Here is a 21,383-nt window from a genome sequence, read left to right as displayed (position 1 = left end):
CCTTTTACCCACTTCTGCCTTCCCCTACCCCCTTATATTTGACCCACTTTACCCCGTCTACCTCTCCCCTCCTCCCCCACCCCCTACCCTCTGGTAACCACTAGTCCATTGACCAGGTCCCTGAGTCTCTGTTTGTCCTGTTCATTTGTTGCTTTTAGGTTTATATCCACATATAAATGATATCATGTGATTTTCTATGTTTTCAGTCTGGCTTATTTTGCTTAGCATGATTACCTCGAGGTCCATCTATGTTGTTGCAAATGGCAGTATTTCATCTCTTCTTATGGCTGAGTAATATTCCATTGTATATATGTACCACAGCTTCTTTAGCCAGTCATCTATCATAGGACACTTCGGTTGCTTCCATATCCTGGCCACTGTGAACACTTCTATTTCGTATGCTTTCTTTGGTCTCTGCCTGCATTTGTTCTCCGTGAAGATAAACTCCTCATTGATCCTAAGATATGGTGGCAAGATAGCCTACATTTCAGTTTGCTTTTCCTCCAGAAACCCCTATCCTCAGATTGTCTCCCTGATACACTTGGACACTTATTTAATCTTGCTCGCTATCTATTTTGTTAACATCTTTCCTTGTACAGTTAGAATCATTTCAAATCATCCCTCATTTTCCTAGGGGAATTCCAGAGCTCATCATTAGTTTTCTTGGTTCTCTCCTCTTGCCTATATGCCTCTTCTTTCTGGTCAAATCTGCTTTTACTAGGCAACAGCCACTTAGGCACATGTGGAACATTTAAGGTGATGATGACAGAACATCACTGACACTGTACAGTGATAAGGGCAGGATTTCAGAGCCATTTGTGCCTTCCCACACAGTGGCACTTAGTATGTATGTGTGCTGCATCAGCATGTAAGTAGGTTGACTTCCCATTTTTACCTGTTAGGAGTTACAGTAAGATGGCTTTATATCCCAGGAGATTTTGGTACAGAGGATTGTAGCAAGGTGTGGAAAGTTGCCTTAGGCCACTATAAGAGACAATGTCAAGTGCTTTGGTCTATTTAGAACGGACTGCAGTGTTTGGAGGGGCCACCTAATTGTAGGGAGTGGGAGAGGAGAGGGGAGCAGTGTCTGTGCCCGGCTTCCTATTAGAAAGGAGAGGCACATCTATTCTCCACTTTGCCAAATGAGCATGAGTCAAGTCGTGAATGTCAGGTGATGGAGGGAAACAGAGCAATAGGCTTCCAAGAGCCTAAGCGTAGTGACCCCTTGCATCCCAGGACCTTTGGCAAGGCTAGGGCAGTAGGACAGCCTACCTCATTTCATAGTCTCTGCTGAAGCCAAATCTTTCCTCATCTTGATCACTAGTTCTCAGTAAGTGAAAGAGTCAGGGGACTTTGAGAACATCCAAACCTAGCCCAGCTGTGGCAGTTGGTTTATTGCTTTCAGCTGGTACTTGAACCCAGGTCCTGGTCTTGGAGGCTTTCCCAGGTTTAATCCCCAGAGCTTTCTCTGCAGCTGTATGACACTGCGCTGACCCCGAATGAGGATAGGAAAATAGAACCAGTGCCAAGCCAGAGTCTCTTTTTCATTTGGAGTCTGGCTGTCTGCCCATGACCAGGGTTACATAATGGGAAACATAGCTGGGGCTCTGGAGAGCCCGCGTTTCACCAGGCTGCCCAGACCTTCGCATTCTGATGCTATATATCTTCCTAATTGTAGCTCGGATGCATTTATCACACTGTTGGATTGGAGTACTGTTAAAAAAAAAAAAAACACAAATTCCTGGACTTGCTGCTTTTCCATGGCTTGGGCTTGTCTTGTATAGTCTACAGAGCATGTTGGAAAAGCTTGTAGAGAGCCCTCTGAGGTGCTGTCACATAGGGAGACATAGGGATGTATAGGGAGTATGCAATAAACTAATTTTCTCAGGGAGCATACATATGTCTACCCTATAGATGAGATAGAAATTCTTGAGTTTAAAAAAACTAGTTCAGTCACCCTCATAGGGCAGCTCGGAAATAAGAACTGATCCCAAGTCTAATCGGCACCCCTTCAAGGACGCTTAATACGTCTTCCCAAAAGGGCATTTTAGGAGGTCACTAAGTAATAGTCCATCAGCACTTCCCTGAAGGAAGTGGTGGTGACTGTGGGAAGCCCCTTTGCTACCCTGGCTCCGCACCCAGTCTCCCTGGCTCCGTGTTAGGGCGTCAGCACTACAGCCTGGCACCAGGGGGTTCCTCTTCCTCCAAGTGCTGAGTGTGGGGCACACGTGATCTCTCCCACGGCAGGAGCTTCTGTCCCGTCCCCTCTCCTCCCACAGGACTCCTTGTGAGAGGAAGGGGTGTTGGCCTAAGGCTCCAGTCTGACCCCAGCAGGGTACAGCAGCTGACCCTAGGGAGAGTACTTTCCAGCTCTGGGCTGGGGTTATTTGGGTCCAGTGTGTGCTAAACTAAGAAGACGTGTTGGAGTGGTTACAACTAAAAATTTAGAGAGGCAGGAACCGTGAGAATCCGCACCAGGGAGGCCGCCGAGGGCTCTACTCATGCCGTGGAGATGTCAAGGTCCCCTGGGGGCTGCTGTTTCCCAAACACAGTGCTGATGGGTTTAACACACCATAGTGATGTGACAGAGACTATACATGTGAATGTAGCTTGGGAGAAGTGAAATCAAATCAGGTACTGACCTGGATAGAGGTTGAGGGAGGCACAGTCGAAGCACTTGAGAAATCCCGGAATGAGGTTACCGGGACTTCTTGTTGGCCATGGTGCTCCAGCGGCATTACTTAGAACATAGAAAAGTTTGTTCTTAGAGTAGTGTGAGGTGACTGAGCTTCAGAACTGTAATGCCCTATTGGGCAGAATTAATTTCAGTTGGATACTCTCCTAAGGGCCCCAGTTGCTGTGTTGGATTCAGGACCATTTCTGCTATTAGCTGCTTACCTCCTGCAATTTTCTTCAGTTGGGCAGGAAGTCTTCTAGGCCTACAATGGTTGTATGTTGGCCATTGAACCCTATGTGGAGAGTTGTGGGCTAGAGTATAATGGTCCATAGGCAAACAAGTTTTAAAAAAAGGATATTGCCTATCTTAAGAACATTTCTCATGATCTGGCCTTTTGTGTTTTCCCTTTATGTCTATGGGCTTTCTCTTTTTTCAGCTTTGTTGTGCCTAGTTTCCATGCCATCTTGGCTATATTTCCAGAGCTCCTCACCCCAGGAACCAAAAGACCCAACTTGTTTCCCATCTGCACTACTTCTCTGATCTTCCATAGCTCCGAAACACAATGCAGGGCTTCTTCTCACTCAACTCTTTCCGGGTTTGTTCTGCAGCTGTGGAGTTTGAATGTTAGTGTTTAAACAAGCTGGTATTACACAGGAAATGGCCACCTCCACAGGCCCCTGCAGGCTTGTAACATGGGGTCATTGTACTTGATATTAATCACCAGTCAGCCTATTCCCCAGTAAAAATATGAAGGGGTGTGTGAGGGCTCAGTCTTCCTTAGACTTGCCAGAAGGATGGCCTGAGCCTTGGTTGGGCTTTAATACTTCATTCTCTAAACTGTCTCCCTCCCTTGGTCCTGCCCTGGGTGAAGCTTGCAAAAAAGTTCCTACCTGACCTCTTCCCTATAAAGCTGGTAGATCTGCCTTTTTTTCCCTGAGTTCTAGGAAGGAGATAGATTGTTGTGGTATAACTTGCCTCATATGTCTCCCATCTTAATCTTTCAGAGCATGTTGTAGTTGAGTAACATCTTATATGAGAAAACTACAAAATTGTAGAAACACAGAAATCCACTGGTTTATCTTGAGACCAAGCTTCTCAGGTCATTGGGCTGAAGCTGCTTTTCTAATGCTGTTTGCAGAACTAACCTCAGTCTGAAGGGTTAATCTGATTCCCCAAGTCAATATCCCCCAAACAACCAGCCAAGAGTGTGTGTAGGTTCATTTCTGTGAAATGTGTTTCCCCAGTCACCTGGGCTGGCCTGGGCTGCATTGTATCGGCCAGCAGCTGCACTGCACTCAAACTGACAGCTACATTAAACCTTGGAATTCTGAGGCAATAAAAAGTAAATTAACTCTTATTTTTTTCCTTTCCTGGTGGAGTAAGTAAATGCACGTCTGTAGGGAAGTGAGTGAGCCTTGGTCCTGAGTGCGTACCTCTAACTAGCCACTGCTGGTCTGTCCCAAGCTAGGATCTGGTGTTCAGACTCCAGCCAGGGGTCTGCTTTCCTGGTGTGTGGTGTGTTCTGTGGGGTTGGGCCACTGGGTCACCCTGCAACTGCTGATCCCTGCACCCTAATCACATCACAGCTGCTGAGAGGCTCCCTTGCCACCATTATGAGAGCCATAAACGGAGTCAATGGGGGCAGTTTCATATTCTCTGGCTGCTTTGTATCTACTAGGTGGAGAATGCACCCTAATATTGTGGGCTCTGGGAGCTTCCCCAAAATATGAATTGGGATCAGAACAAGCCCAAGAGACTTGCCTGAACCCTTAGCACTCTAGAGGGTCCGGTCCATTTAGAACCAAAAGTGGTTTGAGATTGTCTGAAAAACCTTTTGGGGAAGTCATTTCCCAGACATTTCTAAAATACTGAGAGCTATTTAAAGCTCCTCATAGTCACCAGAATTTGACTTTGGGATCCTCAGCCCAGACCAACCTTGAATCCTTAGAATCCAAAGGCTGCTTTAGGGTGAAGGTTGGAAGGCACTCCTAACTGGGATCAGGAACTAGAGCAGGAAAAAGCTAAGCTTTTTCCCTTCTACTCAGGAAACCCTGTGTTCACCCACGGAACTGACCTCTCAGCCCAGAGGCCTGATTGGGGTAAGCTGAGGTGATATTGCCCAGGTTCCAGGAATGACCTCATCCTTTTGCAAATATCTTAACTTCTGAGTTCAGGCATTTCACCTAGTTTTTCAAAGTACCTCTCCTTTTAGTGTTAGTTTCCCAACACTCTTCTCTTCCCCACCTCTCTGGAGAGTCACCATATGGCTCATGGGTACCAATTTAGTTGTATTCTTGTCTATGGTGCTGAGAGAGGAGATAACTTATGATGAAATGTGAAGTGATCTTAGGCAATCCAGAGATACCAGAAGAAAACAACTACCCAGAATCAGAGTTCAAACACAAAATCAGTCTGAATGGATCAGGGCAGAAATGATCTATCATTGAAGCATTTTGTATATTCCCTTGGTTCTGCTTAGTGTAGCTTGGCCCTTGCTTGGGCCACTTTATATTTCTGAGTTGGGAACTCAGGACACATTCTATGTCTTTTGGCACCAGCTGCTGTCTTACAAATCAGCACTGGTGTAGGAACTCTCATCCACTTCATTTTTGCAGTGAGTCTTCATGTTTTGGCACAAGGTGGGTGGTAATGGGCAAAAGGCAAATGTGGGCTGGGGTCCCTAGTGGTGGTCAGCAGTCTCTGGGAGGAGTCAGTTTTGGTTTATCTGAGCCTTAGGGGACAGGGGAGCATGGTAATGAGAACCACATGGTACCACATATTTCTTCATCTTGGATCCAAGATGGTAGGGGTGGGAGGATGAGAGAGGGATGTGGGGCCTCCCACTGTGGGTGATTTTCTGCTGCCTCTCCCTGGCTGGGGATGCTGCTGCCCACACCTCCCACCCCCAACTACATCCTGAAGCAGCCTTGACCTGTACAGCACCAACCAAGGCCCCCCAAGCCAAGAATTCAGCTGGAAGACTTTTCACCTTCTTCCTTCTCACTCTCGTCTTTCCTGTTTATTTTCCAAATTGCTGCTCTGTAGCCGAGCAGTGCCTGTTGGCCAGAGCTCACCAGCGCTGTGGGATCAGACTCAGGCAGTGGGCTCAAGTGGCCAGCAGGGCACTGGGGGAGGAAGCAGGGAGTTGGAAGAGCCTCCCTGTGTGTCTCCCATGGGCAGCACTAACCTCGGAGGCGGCCCTGAGCAGCCCTATCACATCCGGTGCTTGTCTCTGCAGCCGGGACCGGAGGATAAACTATCAGAGCTGTGGGGCAGTGCATCATTCCTCTTATTATTTTCTTCTCTGCAGATGGGGTCGTGGAAAGTTCAGTTCCTTTTAACCCTCGAAGTTCTGTTTATTCTACAGCTGGTAGCCTGAATGCCGCGTTTCCCATTACATCACAAAGGGGCTCAGGCAGATCTCTGCACAGAAACGTGTTGCAACTGTTTATTTTTTTCCATATTTAAACATTTCTGACAGCCAAAACCAGCTGAGCCAAAAGATGGAGCTTTGTGAATGAGTCTGGTTGTTGGTGTCTGTGCAGAGAGAGGCTTTAAAAAACTCTTATCCCTCCGGTGATTCTTCCCAAGCATGTTCTTTTCCCTGGGCAAAGCCTGTGAAGCGAGTTACTTCTGCAGTACACGTGTGTTGATTATGTGCTGTTGTGTGATTAATGGAGTTGTGTTCCGCCTGGTTCCCAGGACACTCTTGAAAACAAGATGTTTCATTTCATTGCCTTTTTCTAGTGCAGTGATTACAGTAAATAAACCAGTGCAGGCTCCTTCCACCTGGAGCCAGTCAGGGAGTTCTCACACCTCTACTCCACTTTCTCCTCCAGCATCACCTTCAGTGGCATGTCCCTTGAATGCCCTCCTTTCTGCCATCTCCCAAAGGTTTCTAGTCTCCAGGAGAAACAGATTGCTTAGATCCGAAGCCCCTCCCTAGCAGATTGGGCTCATGCGCAGTAACTCGTCTGGGAAGATTCCAGGATGTAGCTCATTCTTACAGCTCTCTTTGCTTCTTGCCACTCCACATCTTAAACATACTGGTAAAACTTTTCTTTGTAATTCTTTTATGGATCTCACTCCTTTTGGAGTACAACTTAGCATCCATAGGGTACTGCCTGTTCCAGACTCCCTGGTTAGGTGGTCCTCTGGGAAAGAAAGCCAAGTCTGTAGACTTGTCAGGCCCTGGATCTGACCACAGTTTGGCTATTTGAGCTATGTCCTAGGCTGGAAAAGAAAGCTGTAAGGATCCTTAGCACCCATCAAAGCAGGGATCTGAACCACAGAGTTTTGACAAATGATGGTGACAGAAAAATGAACCTTTTTATAATTCTGCCCTGGAGTTTGAACTGGGGATAACCATACTTTGCATTTTCAAGGTTTCTTCTCAGATCGAACCAGGAATTGGTGATACACAATTAGGTTGACTAACCATCCCAGTTTGCCCACGCCTAAGGTATTTCTGGGAACGTGGGGTTTTCAGTACTAAAACTGGGACAGTCCCCGGCAAACCAGAGCAGTTGGTTACCGTATATCTAACCTTCCACAAGTGAGGGGAAGGAGAAGGAATAAGATGGCGAAGACAGCACTGATACTGGCTCATCTGCTGAAATGCATAGGAAGTTTGGCAGGTCAGGAATGAGGTTTTTGTTGGGTACGTGATTGTTTGTTTTCCTGTTTATATATAGGAAGAGGTTTCTGAAGCATTGTAAGGGGGAAAAAACCACGTGACTCTTTCCGTGGTGTGTCTGGCCCCTCTGGCTGTGCCAGAGGAGGGGAGATTGGTGCCCTCTTGCTATCTGTGTGACATATACTTGGCTGGACAGGAGTAGGGGAATTCTAGGAGCTGCCTCAGGCACTGGGTGTCTAGAGTGTTTGAGTGTCTCAGGCACACTGTCTGGAAAGGTGACAGGACCTGCATTAGGCAACTGATTCTCTAAATTCTTTTCCCTCTCTGGTTAGGATTAAAAACTCCCCCTAATCAATTTCAACTTTGCATAGATGGACACACATTCACCAGATTGCTGCCATGAGTGCAATTTTATATCCTAGCTTTTTGGGTAAGATTTCCTGGCAGATGTTAATCATAGATAACATTTGCCACAAGTACCTCCCTGCTCAGAAGTGTATAGAATACTTTCACCGGTCCCTCTTTAGAGCTGCTCTTTTTTTCTTACCTTATTTCTCACAGGATTGCTGTGGATGTGTGGTCGATGCTGGCTGATTTCTGTAACATATTGACCGCGGTGAATCAGTCTGAGGTGCCACTGTACAAGGACCCGGACGATGACCTCACCCTTCTTATCCTGGAAGAGGATCGGCTTCTCTCGGGCTTTGTCCCCTTGCTGGCTGCCCCTCAGGACCCCTGCTACGTGGAGAAAACCTCGGATAAGGTCAGCCCCAGGCCAAACATCACTCCCCATTCACCCTTCCTCTTAATTCTCCAGACTTTTTTATTCTTGGGAAGTTTTCTGTGCAAACGGAACATGATTAAGTCATTGAGAAGGGTGTTAAGGGAAAATATCGACCTTTTAGCCGCTGACATCTAGCTCTGTGTCCTGAAAAAAAAGCCCTCTCGACTTCCTTTGGTGTGTGTGTGTGCTTGCTGGCATGTTGTATATACGATCATTTCCTCACTTGTTTAAATAGTCCAGCTTGTGTTGGCAGTGCTCTCACTCAACTCCAAATGGTTTGCATCATGCTTAAAGCACCCTCCTTCCACCCCCCTTTCCTCCTTCCCCCCAGCCACAAAACTCTGCACTAGGAAAACAGCCAGAGCTTTTTCCCTTCTCTAAGGAGGAGAGTGATAAATAGGTGACTAGAGAGAAGCAGACACCATGTGTTAACGTACAAAAAAAGCTTTTAAGAATATGAAGCATTCCCCGCTGCCTGGTTTCTATTTTTCTTCCTCTGAGGACTGTGTTTTAACCTGAACTTTTTTCTTGTCTCTCTGTTTATAGAAAACAAAGTCCATTGCCCGTTGCCCTGGTGGGGACTATGGAACTCTTAGTCTCTGCTTAACAGTTGGGTCTTCGGCCAGGTGCAGAGAGTAAGGCATTTTGTTCTGCTTCACATTTCTGTGCAGTGGTTGTTAGGTTGGGAGAGTAGCACCCACAGACCCTGGGAGCAGAGTCTCCTGTGCTGAGCAGGGGAACCTTATAATTGAGCTCTCTGCAGAGTTGTTTGCATCATGTCCCCTGGGAGATAGGCCTTTGGGGAAGAATCTAAAAATGTCTTCTTAGGAGGAAGCCTTTTGACCTAGATGAAGTATGTACAGAGATGTAGGTAGACTTTTTTTTTAAGTAAGATAGCAAAAATTAAAATTTAAACATAAACTGCAAATATGAGAGATTTTATATTGAATATACAAAATTTAAAACTCATTCTCAGTAGAAAAGAGTATTAGCTTTCTTGTAGACAAGTAAAAAGAAGAAAATTTAGCTGCAGTCCCTCTACCCAGAGATAACATTACTGTTATTTTTGTTGATCATGTATAATCATATTTAACTTCTAGTATACACTTTTAAAACAAAACTGGAGGTCATATTATACATACTATTTATAATCAGCTTATTTTACTCAGTATTTTTTAATGTATTCTTATATGGAGTCATTTTTGATGATCACTTAGTATTCTTTTATATGCCAGGTCTTTGCTTTATTGAACCAAGGGATTGTTCAATTTTTGCACTGTCAACAATGAAGTGATTCCTTATAGCAGAATTTTTGTATATATTCCCTTTCGTTAAATTTCTGTAAATACATAAAGATTCTACACATTGACATATCAAAAACCCGTATTCTTTGGATGCATTTAATGGCTAATGGATCTTGGGAATGTGAAAGCAAGAGGAATATTCATTTTATGCTTTTCCAATGCAATGTTGGAATGAAATCTTGCTCAGTTTTAGGAGATAAGAATGGGGAATTGTGGTATGTGAGACTGAGGACAGCTAACACAAAGTTTCTACTTTGTAGATGTTCAGTTATAAGAATTAGAAGAGAAACCGGGTAACCTTGGCTTGAGTCAGAGGATCCTAATACCGTTCTTAAGTGATCACAAGATGGTCCTGACTCCTGGGGGTGCTTTTGGGAGATATGTGTCAGTGTGACACATGCATATGAGATAGTATATATATGATACATATAAATGATAGAATACAGTATATGATAAGTATGTGATCTGGCCAGAGAAGAACACAGAGCCAGCAGTCCATGCCCTCACCCTGTGGTAATGATTCACAGGCTACCTGGGGCAGTTACAGCTCATTGAGACTAAGGTAGATCTCTGCTTCAAGGACTGTGGCGTAGGTATGCCAAATACAACATCTCCAAATCCAAACTCCTGAATTTCTGTCCCCCAAACCTGGTCTTTCTTCAGTCTTCCCATCTTGGTAAATGACAACTTAGACTTTTGGGTTGCTCATGTCAAAATTCTTGGGGTTGTTTTTGGTTCCTCTCTTTTTCTCACTCCTCCATAACTAATCCATCAGCAGTTCATGTCTTCTTTATTTTCAAAATAAATGCAGATACAGTTCTTTCTTACCACTACACCCTAGTGTAATTCATCAAAATGACTTTCAACTGGTTTCTCTAGTTCCTCCCTCCTCTTACTCCCCAGTCTATTTTCAGCATAGCAACTGGAATGATCTTTTTAAAACATCAATAAGATCGTGTCACGCATGTCTCTGTTCAAAACCTTCCGACGGCTGTTCCTCTCACTAAGAGTAAAAGCCAAAGTTTTAACAATGGCCTACAGTGCCCTCAATTACTTGACGCCATTTCCTCTTAACTCTCTGACCTCAGCTCCTACTGCTCTTTCGTACTCAGTATGCTCTAGTCACATGGCATCCTTGCTGTTCTTCAAACAAGGCAAGCACTCATGCCTAAGGATCTTTGTACTTGCTTTCCTCTTAACTTGGAACACTCGGTCCCCAGATAGCTGTGTAGCTCTCCCTCCCTTCTAAATGTCTCTCACCTTGTTAGAGAGTTCTTCCCTAGCTATCCTGTATAAGATGCTACCAGCCTTTCTTTTTCTTTTACTCTGCTTTATTCTCCAGGGGAAAATAACATCTCTTGAATATCTAGCATGAATCAGCCCCGGGACTAGGTATTTCATTAAGTCCTCACAATAAGCCTACCAAGCAGGTATTAGTACCTTCATTTTTTCAAAGACATGACTGGGGCTCAGGAGAAGAGTGAGGAATGATGATAAACTCATTTCTCCATGACTGACCTTGAAGATAAGTGCGAATATGTCAGAGGAAATCTTTAGGAACTCTTAACCTTTTAGAAATCTGAAAAAGATAGACATTCTCTCCAGTTTCTAATGTTTACTCCTAAGAAATGTAAAATATCTCAAGGACTTTACAGTAGCAGCAACCTGAGCAATTTCATTGCTGGTCAAGATTAATCATATGTTTCATCCAGCCTTCATTCTCATTCAACAGATAATTACTGAGCATATCTACATTATACTGTCTTGTACACACAGCAAGAGAGATGCAGACATATAAAGCAAAGATCCTCCTACTGTGGGAGGCAGTTTGTGACATATACAAACATGTGAGAAACAATGTAAGTATAATTTGAACCTATAATTAAGGAGAACCTCTTGAAATTTTGTTGAGCTGTTAGCATCCCAGTGAAGCAGTTGCTTAAGGAGCACCGATCTGGTATTATCATATCACTGTATTTCCCAAGCATGTTCCATGGAACTCTAGTTTTGTAGGTTCTTAATCGTTGGGTGAAAGAGTTTCATGATCATATAAGTTAGGGTAAAGCAGTGTTAAACAGGACTCATCACTGCAGGACTTCTTGTCATGTCAAAATTCTCGGGCTTGTTTTTAATGTAGTATACATTATGAGAAGAATAGCCTTTGCAGTCTTTTCCAAATTTGCTTTGCCCTTGATATTTTTGATTCACTAGACATCTTGTAGGATTAGTAGTATGCCTAAAATAAACCCCAATAGAATACCGAGGTATAGGATGAACAAGAGGTGAGAAAACAGGTTGCTGTTGGGATTATCCAGAAGTAAGGTAAGGAGTACTGATTTTGAGAGAAACATCACAGATGTTGAAACCAGTTAGAGCCAACCAGGGGAAAGAAAGTGATCTTAGTTTCACCAAGTGACTGCTAGACACCTAAATCCAGAGGTTAAGTAGCACACCCAAGGTCATATCACTAGTAAGGTAGTGTGTATGATTTCAAAACCTCATGTTCTGGTGAATGCTTTGATGTCTAGGATTTGCTTCAAATCATCTGGAGAGGGAAGTAGACAGGAATATAAATGAAAAAATGGCTAGATATTAATCATTATCAAATGTCAATCATTATTATTGATTAAATATTGATCATTATTAGTAAATCTGAATAATGGGTATATTTAGTTTATTATAGTATTCTAGTTTTGTATATGTGTGAATTGTCCATAATAACAAGTTTTAAAAGGAGTAATAGCCATCCTGAAAGCAAAACAAAACTATGTCCTTCCTGACATGTTATAGTGCATAAGTGATTGAAAAAGTAATCAAACCATAATAATAATAATAAAGTTATCTTTCAATCACTAATCATGTTCTAGGCAGAATACTAAGCTCTTTACATGCATTTTCTCATTGAAACCCCAACAACCCTATAGGTCAGAGGTCCCTAACCCCCCAGGCCATGGACAGTACTTCTCTGTGGCCTATTAGGAACCAGGTCGCACAGCAGGAGGCGAGTGGTGGGTGAATGAGCAAAGCTTCTGTATTTGCAGCCACTCCCCAGCACTAGTATCACTGCCTTAGGAGCACCAGTCTCTGGTGCCAAAAAGGTTGGGGACCACTGCTATAAGTAGACAGGAGAAATGATTAAAAGGAAACTGTTTTAGGAGAAAGATACTGAGTTCATGTTGTGCCTCAGTTAATATAAAAAAAAAAGCGTAATTATCTTCAAAATATACACATGTGACTATATAGCTATAGGTGGTACTAAATAAGGATCTATTTAGTGACAGGCCCTGTCTTTCCTTAGGTGCTAAAGCTTTAGTTATTTAATGGATACATTTATTTCATAAATAGATATAAGCAGTCCTCATTCTGTCATCCTCAGGTAGATTAATCTATGTGATGTTCTTTGTCTTCCTCTATATATTGTCTAAGAACTTAGTGAAGAACTTCTCAACAAGCTAATGTCAGGGCCACTCTTTGCCTTGATTAGGGAATAAATTATAAGTCACATTATGAGGTCACATTATGTCTCACATTACATCTCATTCATTTTTACAGTCGTCTTTGCTTTTTGTCTGGATATTGGATCCCAAGAAACTTTGCCATTTAATAAAATACGTAGTTGAGGTTAAAGATGAGGCTTAAACTGTTCAACTTTAGGAACTTCTGGCTTGTCTGCTTGTTTATTTGTTAAATGACATTTTTGGCATATTGTTTGTTGTTCATATAATTACCAAAAAATGTTTTGAATAGAGAATGTAGAAGAACACAAGAAAATAAAAATCACCTACAAGCTACCAACTAAAATTAACCAATATTAATAGTTTAATATGTCCTTCCCATCTTTTTCCCACCATGCTTATATGTATGTTTGTATGCTTTTCCTTTCATAAAATTGGGACCATACAATATATGCATTGTTTTGTGGGGGGGTTTTTATACCCTTGTTTTATACATACAGTTTTGGGGGAAATGTTGTCTTTGTTGTTTGATGGTCTGGAAAATATTTATTGTAAGTGCTACCATTGACTGATTTTTTGAAAAACGTATTCAATCTTCTATTTTCAAAGTATCAGCATCAAGAATGAAAAAAAAAAAAGAACTATTGACTATCCCATATTTAAGATGTGGAAATTAGGATTATTTACCATATGCATTTTCTTTTTTAATTGCATTATGTTTCTAAATTTACTGTAATTATTAAGAATTAATTTATATTAAGTGTTAGACTGTTGGTGAGCTCTAAAAACATTTAATATAGCTCACCAACAGTCTTTTTGTTCTATGGCTTTACCATTTTTATGTTATTTTGACTCATCTGTTATTCAAATGTAACACTGCAGAATCTTTTTCAGCAAAAATATGGATGCTTTTTTAAAATTAAGATGACTTTTGTAAAATACAATAGTAATACACATATGCAAAAGAATCAAACAATTGAGAAAAATGTATAAAGTCCAGAGCCACCCACCCCCCCTTGGTATAACTGCTGCTAATTTGATATTTGTCTTCTTAGGCCATTTCTGTGCCCATTGAAATGTATTTATGCACATATACAAGTATATGATCGAAATGATAGTGTGGTATACATTCTCTTCCATATCTCTTTTTGTTAAACAATATATTAAGGACATTCATGACTAGTTTTTGAACACTTATATCTCAAAATTGTTCTTATTTTGAACACTTGTATCTCAAAATTGTTCTTATTTTGTCCTTGCTCTTGAATAGCAACTTAACTTAGGTTAGCAACCCCCTCAGCTCTTAAAACTATAGATATTATTCCATTGCCTTAATGGTTAGAAAAAATTAGAGAAAAGTCCGATTTTACTTTTTTTTTTTTTTGTCCAGCATGGGTAACATAAAATTTTCTGATCTTGAATTTCAAATTGTGTGAAGATTTGTTTAATGTTGGGTTCTGTGATTTTTCATGGTACCTAATGAGCTTTTTAAATATGCAGATCCAATTCTATCTTTAGACCAGAAAAGTTTTCATCTCTTATGTCCTTGATTGCTAATGTTCTGTGTATTCTGTTTTTCTCTTCAGTAATTTCTGTTCTTCTAGTATATTGGATCTCCATTCTTTGTCCTCTACATCTCTTTTTATATCATTTTAATCGCTTACTGCTTTGCCTCTCCATTTCTCAGAGAGCTTCTCAAGTTTCTCCTATCTGTAATTGATTCAGATTTTTTATAGTGCTGATTCTACTCTTTACTGCTTCTAATTCAGTTTTTAAGTCTGTTATTGTGTTATTTGTTCCTTTACGTTGTTTCTCTATCTTATCCTGTAACCTTTATATTTTTTGCCTGCCTTTTATCCAGGTCCCTTTTATGTCTTTGTTTTCTCATTCGTCTTTTAGCATACTAAACAGGTTCTATGATTTTAAGAATTCAATTGTAAGAATAAAACAGATAATGTCTTCATCTAACAATTTTTCCCCCCCAAAATGGGCTTTGTTTCTCGGTCTCTCTGTGTACTGTGGTATCCCATTTTTATGTTGCAGACTCTTTTCATAGGTTGCAACTTAGATTTCCGCAGTCTGATTCTGGTCATTTTTATTTCTTCAAACAAAGATTTATTCAGGTCTGATATTTGCTCCAAAACAGGTTAGGTAGATTCTCACTGGATGCCTTCTATGTTTCCAGATATTGAGAATCTTCTCAAGTCTAAAGATGGTTGATAGACTTTTTTAATATCAAGTTACTACCCCGAAGAGGGTGAAGAGGAGACCAGGTGGTGTGCAGTCTCAATAAATGGATTTATTTTCTACATTTTCTGTTCTGTATGTAGTGGACCTACTATACCAAAGCTGGTTTCCCATGTCCAGTCTTTGTTTCACATAAACGATATGGCACTCTGACCTCCTTCCTGGAGCTGTGGCCTACCATATTAAGAAGAAATTCTACCCTCTGGCCACTTCTCTTGGGCCTCTCTGAACTCCCGATTGTAAGTAGTACTGCTTTATAGCAGTGAAAAAGCTTCCAAGTAGTGTTCTGCATCTGTCCCATGTCCTCACACTTTATAGTAAGCAGACTTTGTGGTAGGTAGACCAAAGGTGGCCCACAACGTAATCCCTGAAACCTGTTAAATATGTTACAAGGAAAAAGGGCTTTTGCAGGTGTGATTAACTTAAGGATCTTGAGATGGGAAGATGATCCTGGGTTATCTGGGTAGGCTTGATGTAATACAAGGGTCCTTAGGAGGGAGGCAGAAGTGTCAGAGTCAGAAATAAGAGATGTGATGATAGAACCAGAGGTTACAGAGAGTGCGAGAGAGGGAGAAGGAGAGGGAGAGATTGAGATTGTGATTGATTGATTGATTGGTTGATTTGGGGATAGCTTGTTGCTGGCCTTGAAGATGGTTTTAGGAATTCTGACCTCCAGAACCATAAGATAACAAATGGTATTGTTCTAAGCCGTTAAATTTGTTGTGATTTGTTATAGCAGCAATAGGAAACTAGTACACCCTTCCAAACTGGAGAATTTTGCCAGGCTCTTTATTGTTTTCTTCCCTTGCTGCTTTCTTTTTCTCTTTCTTTTTTAACCTTTTTAATTATGAAATATAAATAACAAAGACTCATCATAAAATGAGCAACTGTATAATCAGCAAGCAGGTCAAGAAATAGAATGAGACATGGGTGGTTAATTACCAGTTCCATTCAACTTTTGTCGGAGGTCCTAGCCAGTACAGTAAGACAAGAAAAAGAAATAAGGTTTTAAAAAGATGATTGGAAAGGAAAAAATAAAGCTGTCTTTTTGCAAATAATGTTATACATGTTCATAAATCCAAAAGAAAATAAGGATAAATTATTAGAATTAATAAGTGAATTTAATAAAGTTGATGGATATAAAAGTCAGTATACAAAAATCAATTCCATGTTTACAAACTGACATCAAACAAAATGAAACTTCTTAAAAAGTTGCTTTCTTAAGAAGGGAAGCTATGAATTGGCTCTTAATGGCCTGCTTCTAGCTGTCCTCTATCCATCTGGCAGTAAATCTTTATGGTTGCTGACAGGTGGAGGGCATTTTCCCATTTAGCAGCTATTGACTCTACTGTGCATCAGGCACTGTTCTGGATAACACAGCCATAGCAGTGAGTACAGTAGACCAAGAAGGGATCATGGGGCATGGGGGATATACTCTCTCTATACTGTTTGGTCAGTTCAGTTGGGATGTTGGAAGTAGAGTTATTTAATTCAGAAATCTATGCTTTTTTACATTTTTTTATTATAAAAATTTTTCTTTGTATTAGAAAATAGTGTTCATTTTAGAAATACCAGAGAAATTAAGGTTAGCAATAAGGAAAATAAAGATTCCTTTATCCTAAACTGATTGGATAGATGGATGGACAGATGGACAAATGTGAAATTTTTTGCTTTTTAACAGAAATAGAATCAAACTGTATATACTGCTTTATAATTTACTTTGTTCACTTAGCAATAAATATACCCTAAATAGAGTTCATGTTCACTTATAACATGGTTCAATGGCTGCATTATATCAACTTATATGGGCACACCATAATATTTGTTTAGTCCTCAGTCATTAGACATTTTAGGAGGTTGCTGATTTTTTAATTTTATAAATGATGCCATCTAGGGGACCTTATATAGAAATATTTATGTAAATCTTTTATTAAGTCATAGGTAAATTTTCAAAGTGGAATTACTAGGTCAAAGAGGATATGTACATTTTTACAACTTTTACAACTTTTGATAGATAATGCCAAATAGCCCTCCAAAAAAGGGTATAGCCATTTAAACCGTAGAATGTGAGAGTGTTTTCTAGCATCCTCATCAATCCTGAATGATTTAATTTTTTGTAACTTTGCCAGAGATGGACAAAAGTGGCATCTCATTGTTTTGATTTTCATTCTTTGATCACCTTTTTACTAATTGTTTATAAATTTACAAAATTACTAATTACTACTTCCACTTACTCCAATCTCTGATTGTATCAGTTACTGCCTAATTTCTAATAGGGTTGTTTTTTTAAAAAAAGTACTGTGTTTATTGGTTATGAGTGTGTGTGCATGTGTGTGTGTGTGTGTGTATGTGTGTATACATAAATTATATTTTTTATACATTGTCTTATGTTCTTTGCCCATTTTACCATTGGAATGCTCTTCTGTTTTTTTCTTAATGATTTGTGAAAGCTATTTGTGAATAACGTTTGACTTTTATTTGGTTACTTTTGTACAAGAGGTGTTTTATTTTTATACCGAACTAGATGAGAGTTTTTGGAAACTTGGAAGGGGTTGTGTAGCACTCTACTTTAAGGCAATAAAAATATGTATGTTCCTTTGTCACACTGTGCTAGATAAGATCTTTGGTTTGTTTTCACCCTTTCGTGTAGTTTCTCCTTCTTATACCTCCCTATCAGTCTATAGAGATCTAAGGAAAAATTATTGCCATCCAGATATTTAGAAATGAACTATGAACTGTATCTACTTCTTTTCTCTTTTGCTTGTTTATTCAAAAGAGCCCTTAACGTGGGTATAAACTTAGTAAATATTATAACAGCGTTATGAAAAGGCCTCTAGTTTAAAAAATAGTATAAATACAGACTTTTTTTTTCCCTCTTCTCACTTTAGGTGCAATAAATACCTTGATAGGCCACTTCGATGATTCTTTTCACCAATGGCCTTTGACACTGACCATTTGTATTGTATATTTCTCTGTGCCTACCTCATTGTTGCCCTCTCTCCCCTTTTTTGTGCTCTCTCTCACCTCTTTACTAATTATTTATAAATTTACAAAATTACTAATTACCACTTACGTTTGCTCCAATCCCTGGTTATATCAGTTACTCCTAATTTTTAAATCTAATTCCTCAAATGGGCCCTGTTGAACTCACTTATCTTTATGCCCACGCTATAGATAGATCAATGACTAGGTGTTCTTTTTGTTCTAGGATAGTAATTTTCACACTTTAGCATTCACCAAAATCACCTGGAGGGCTTGTTAAACAACCAATTGCTGGGTCTCACCCCAAGAGTTTCTGATTAGTCGGAAGGAAGAGATACTAAAAAATTGAATTTCTAATAACTTTCCAGGTGATGCCAATGGTCTGGGTTCCACACTTTGAAAGCCACTGTTTTTAGGAATTTGGTGGCTACCAGGGTTACAGCCATTAGGTAGAGATTTTGGCCCAAGTCAAAGTAATAAAGATTTCTGGTATAAGCCGTCCTAATTCTATCTTTAATTTTGGAATGTAGAGCATATTACCTGAGAGCTCATATACTTTCCCTCCATGTTGCCAAACAGCTTTCTGAGCTTTCAGAATGCTATAAATACATTTTTCCTAAATATGTATGAAAAGTTACATGTCTGGATCTCCTTTCCTGAGAGGATCCTGAGTGAAACACCTGATTTCAGTGAGTGCTTATCATCTGGTAGGCACTGTTTTAATGCTTTACAGTATCTCATTATATATTACAAAAGCCCTATGGGAATTAGAACTATAGGGAACAAATTGCCTAGGATGACACAGCTAAGAATGAAGAAATCAAATCTGAGCAGTCCATATCTAGAGCACACACTCTTAGTTGAATATAAATATAGTAGTAGAGTGGTTGAACAAATATATTGCTTAGTGCTTCCAGTTCTCTCTCAGCTTTGACAATTATTTTCACTGGAAGGTTGATTTCTCACCAGGAGCTTGGGAGCTATTGACCTGGTTTAGGGAGATCATCTGATCTTCCATAATAGTTCCTGAGGGTGAACATAGAAGTAAAAGTTCATATGAGGTGAATAAATGCTCAGACTGAATTTACCTGCTTCTTTCTCTGGGTTGGATGTTCTTCAAATCTTGGAATATCCTGGGTCTAGATACCTGAGTTTCTAGAATATGAGTCTTTGGAGAGAGAACTTGATTTATTTTTAGCAAACCCATGAGAGTGCTCTAAGAGGGCCTGAATATATCCACATTATTTTGGAAGTTTGTCTAAAAGCACAGTAGTGGTAGTCCAACTTCTAAGGACCAGAAGATCAGAATAATGCTCTGTACTCCAAGCTTTACAGGCAGGATTTCTTATGGATGAACAGTGACTCTTAGAGTTGGCTAATGGGGATAACTGATGCATAAAAACTGGAAAGTCAGCACTGTAAATGTGCCTACCTATCTACATGCATACAGTCTTTGGCTCAAGACTTAATAAATATGGGCCGTAATGAAAAATAAAATTGAAATTGGTAAGAAGAAGAGGTACAGTTTTTAGAGAAAAGACTTAACTATTGATATAAAAACTTCTGCCTCAGTACTTCCTGTCCTACCTTTTAAAATTTTCTTTACTAATATAATCCCTCATATGTGTAAAAGAATATATATTTTTACTTTATAACTTTATACATCTGAAAGATTAATCTTTGTTTATAGTTTATATCTATTAATCAACTCATTAATATATAGTGTACATACAATGAAATCATACATTTGAATGTATCGATTTATGTATATACCTATGTAAAGACCACTCCAGTCAAGATATAGAAAACTTCCATCTCCCCAAAATGTTCCTGAGTACCCCTTTGCAGTTAATCTCTCCAGTCCCATCTCCGTCCCAGGAAACCACTGATCTAATTGATTTCATTATAGATTAGTTTTTCCTGTCCTAGAATTTCATATAAATGGAATCATACAGTGTGTACATTTATGTCTTTGTTCTCTCCCTCAGCATAATGTCTATGAGATTCATCCATGTTGTGTTTTTCCAGTAGTTCGTTCCCTTTTATTGTTGAGTAGTAGTCCTCATCTTTATGCATGAATATATATCAGTCTATTTATCTATTCACTTAATGATGGATGGGTATTTGGTTGTTTTTATTTTTTGGCTATTATGAATAAGGATGCTGTGTATATTAATGTACAAATCTTTTTGTGGATATATGTTTTCATTTCTGTGGGGTCAATGGAATTGCTCAGTCATATGATGAATATATATCTAACTATAAAGAAACTACCAAACTATTTTCCAAAGTGATTGCACCATATTATACTTCCACTAGCAAAGTATGAGAGTTCCAGTTATTTCATGTCCTTACCAACAGTTAGTATTTCTAGTCTTTCTAATTTTAGCCATTCTAGTAAGCGTGAAATGGTATCTCAGTTTTGATTTGTATTTCCCTAATTAATGTTGAGCATCCTTTCATGTTTTTATTAGCAATTCATATATCATTTCATGTGTCACATTTGGGAAGTGTCCAGATCTGTTGCCTATTTTTAAAAATTTGGATATTGGTGTTTTCTTACTAAGTCGTAAAAGTTCTTTATATATTCTGGACACAAATCCTTGTCAAGTATATGTCCTGTGAATATTTTCTCTCACAGTATATGAAGAAATCCAGTTTTTCAAAATTTTCCTTTATGATTAGTTCCTTTTCTATCTTTTTTTTTTTTTTAATTAATTTTTATTATGGTGACATTGGTTAACAAAATCCAGTAAGTTTCAGGTATAACCTTTTCTAAAGAAATCTTTGTTTTTGTCTTCTTAACTGTACTCTTACAATTTTTTTTCTAGTGGTTTTTCTAGGGCTGACAATTTACGTACTTAACTTTTCAGAATTTATTTAGGGTCAGTATTGTATCTTATGCTTCCTATTTCCTTCTTCACACTTTACAAATGTAATAACCTTCAAACATAATTCCATTTACCTATTCCCGCTTGTATTGTGCAGTTGTCTTACCTTTTACTTCTTATATGTTATAAACCCTACTATGCCATATTATTGTCTCTACTCAAACAGTTTAAATTACAAACAAAAGAAAACACATACTTTTATATTTGTTTATTTACCGGTGCTCTTCATTCTTTTCAGTAGGTCCAAGTTTCCATCTGGTATCATTTCTTTTAAACCTATAGGACATAATAAGCAAATTGGCTGGTGACAAATTTCCATAGCCTTCGTTTATCTAAAAATGTCTGTATTTCTTTTTATCTTTGATTTTAAAGGATTTTTTTCTTTACTAGATACAGAATTCTGGATT

General features: G+C 39.6%; 1 protein-coding gene across 5 annotated transcripts in view; it reads left to right on the top strand.

Moving 5' to 3' along the window:
- Positions 1-21,383, top strand: part of SMG6 (SMG6 nonsense mediated mRNA decay factor) — a 194,371-nt gene that overhangs the window by 90,784 nt on the left and 82,204 nt on the right. For all 5 annotated transcript variants that reach the window (XM_039886322.1, XM_039886324.1, XM_039886323.1 and 2 more), the window contains one exon: positions 7,875-8,076. In XM_039886322.1, the coding sequence (XP_039742256.1) occupies positions 7,875-8,076 (202 nt within the window). The remainder of the gene's footprint in view (positions 1-7,874; positions 8,077-21,383) is intronic.

Source organism: Pteropus medius, unplaced genomic scaffold, assembly GCF_902729225.1.
Source record: "Pteropus medius unplaced genomic scaffold, Ma_sr-lr_union100, whole genome shotgun sequence".
Classification (NCBI taxonomy): Eukaryota; Metazoa; Chordata; class Mammalia; order Chiroptera; family Pteropodidae; genus Pteropus; species Pteropus medius.
This window is presented reverse-complemented; position numbering and strand designations above follow the sequence as displayed.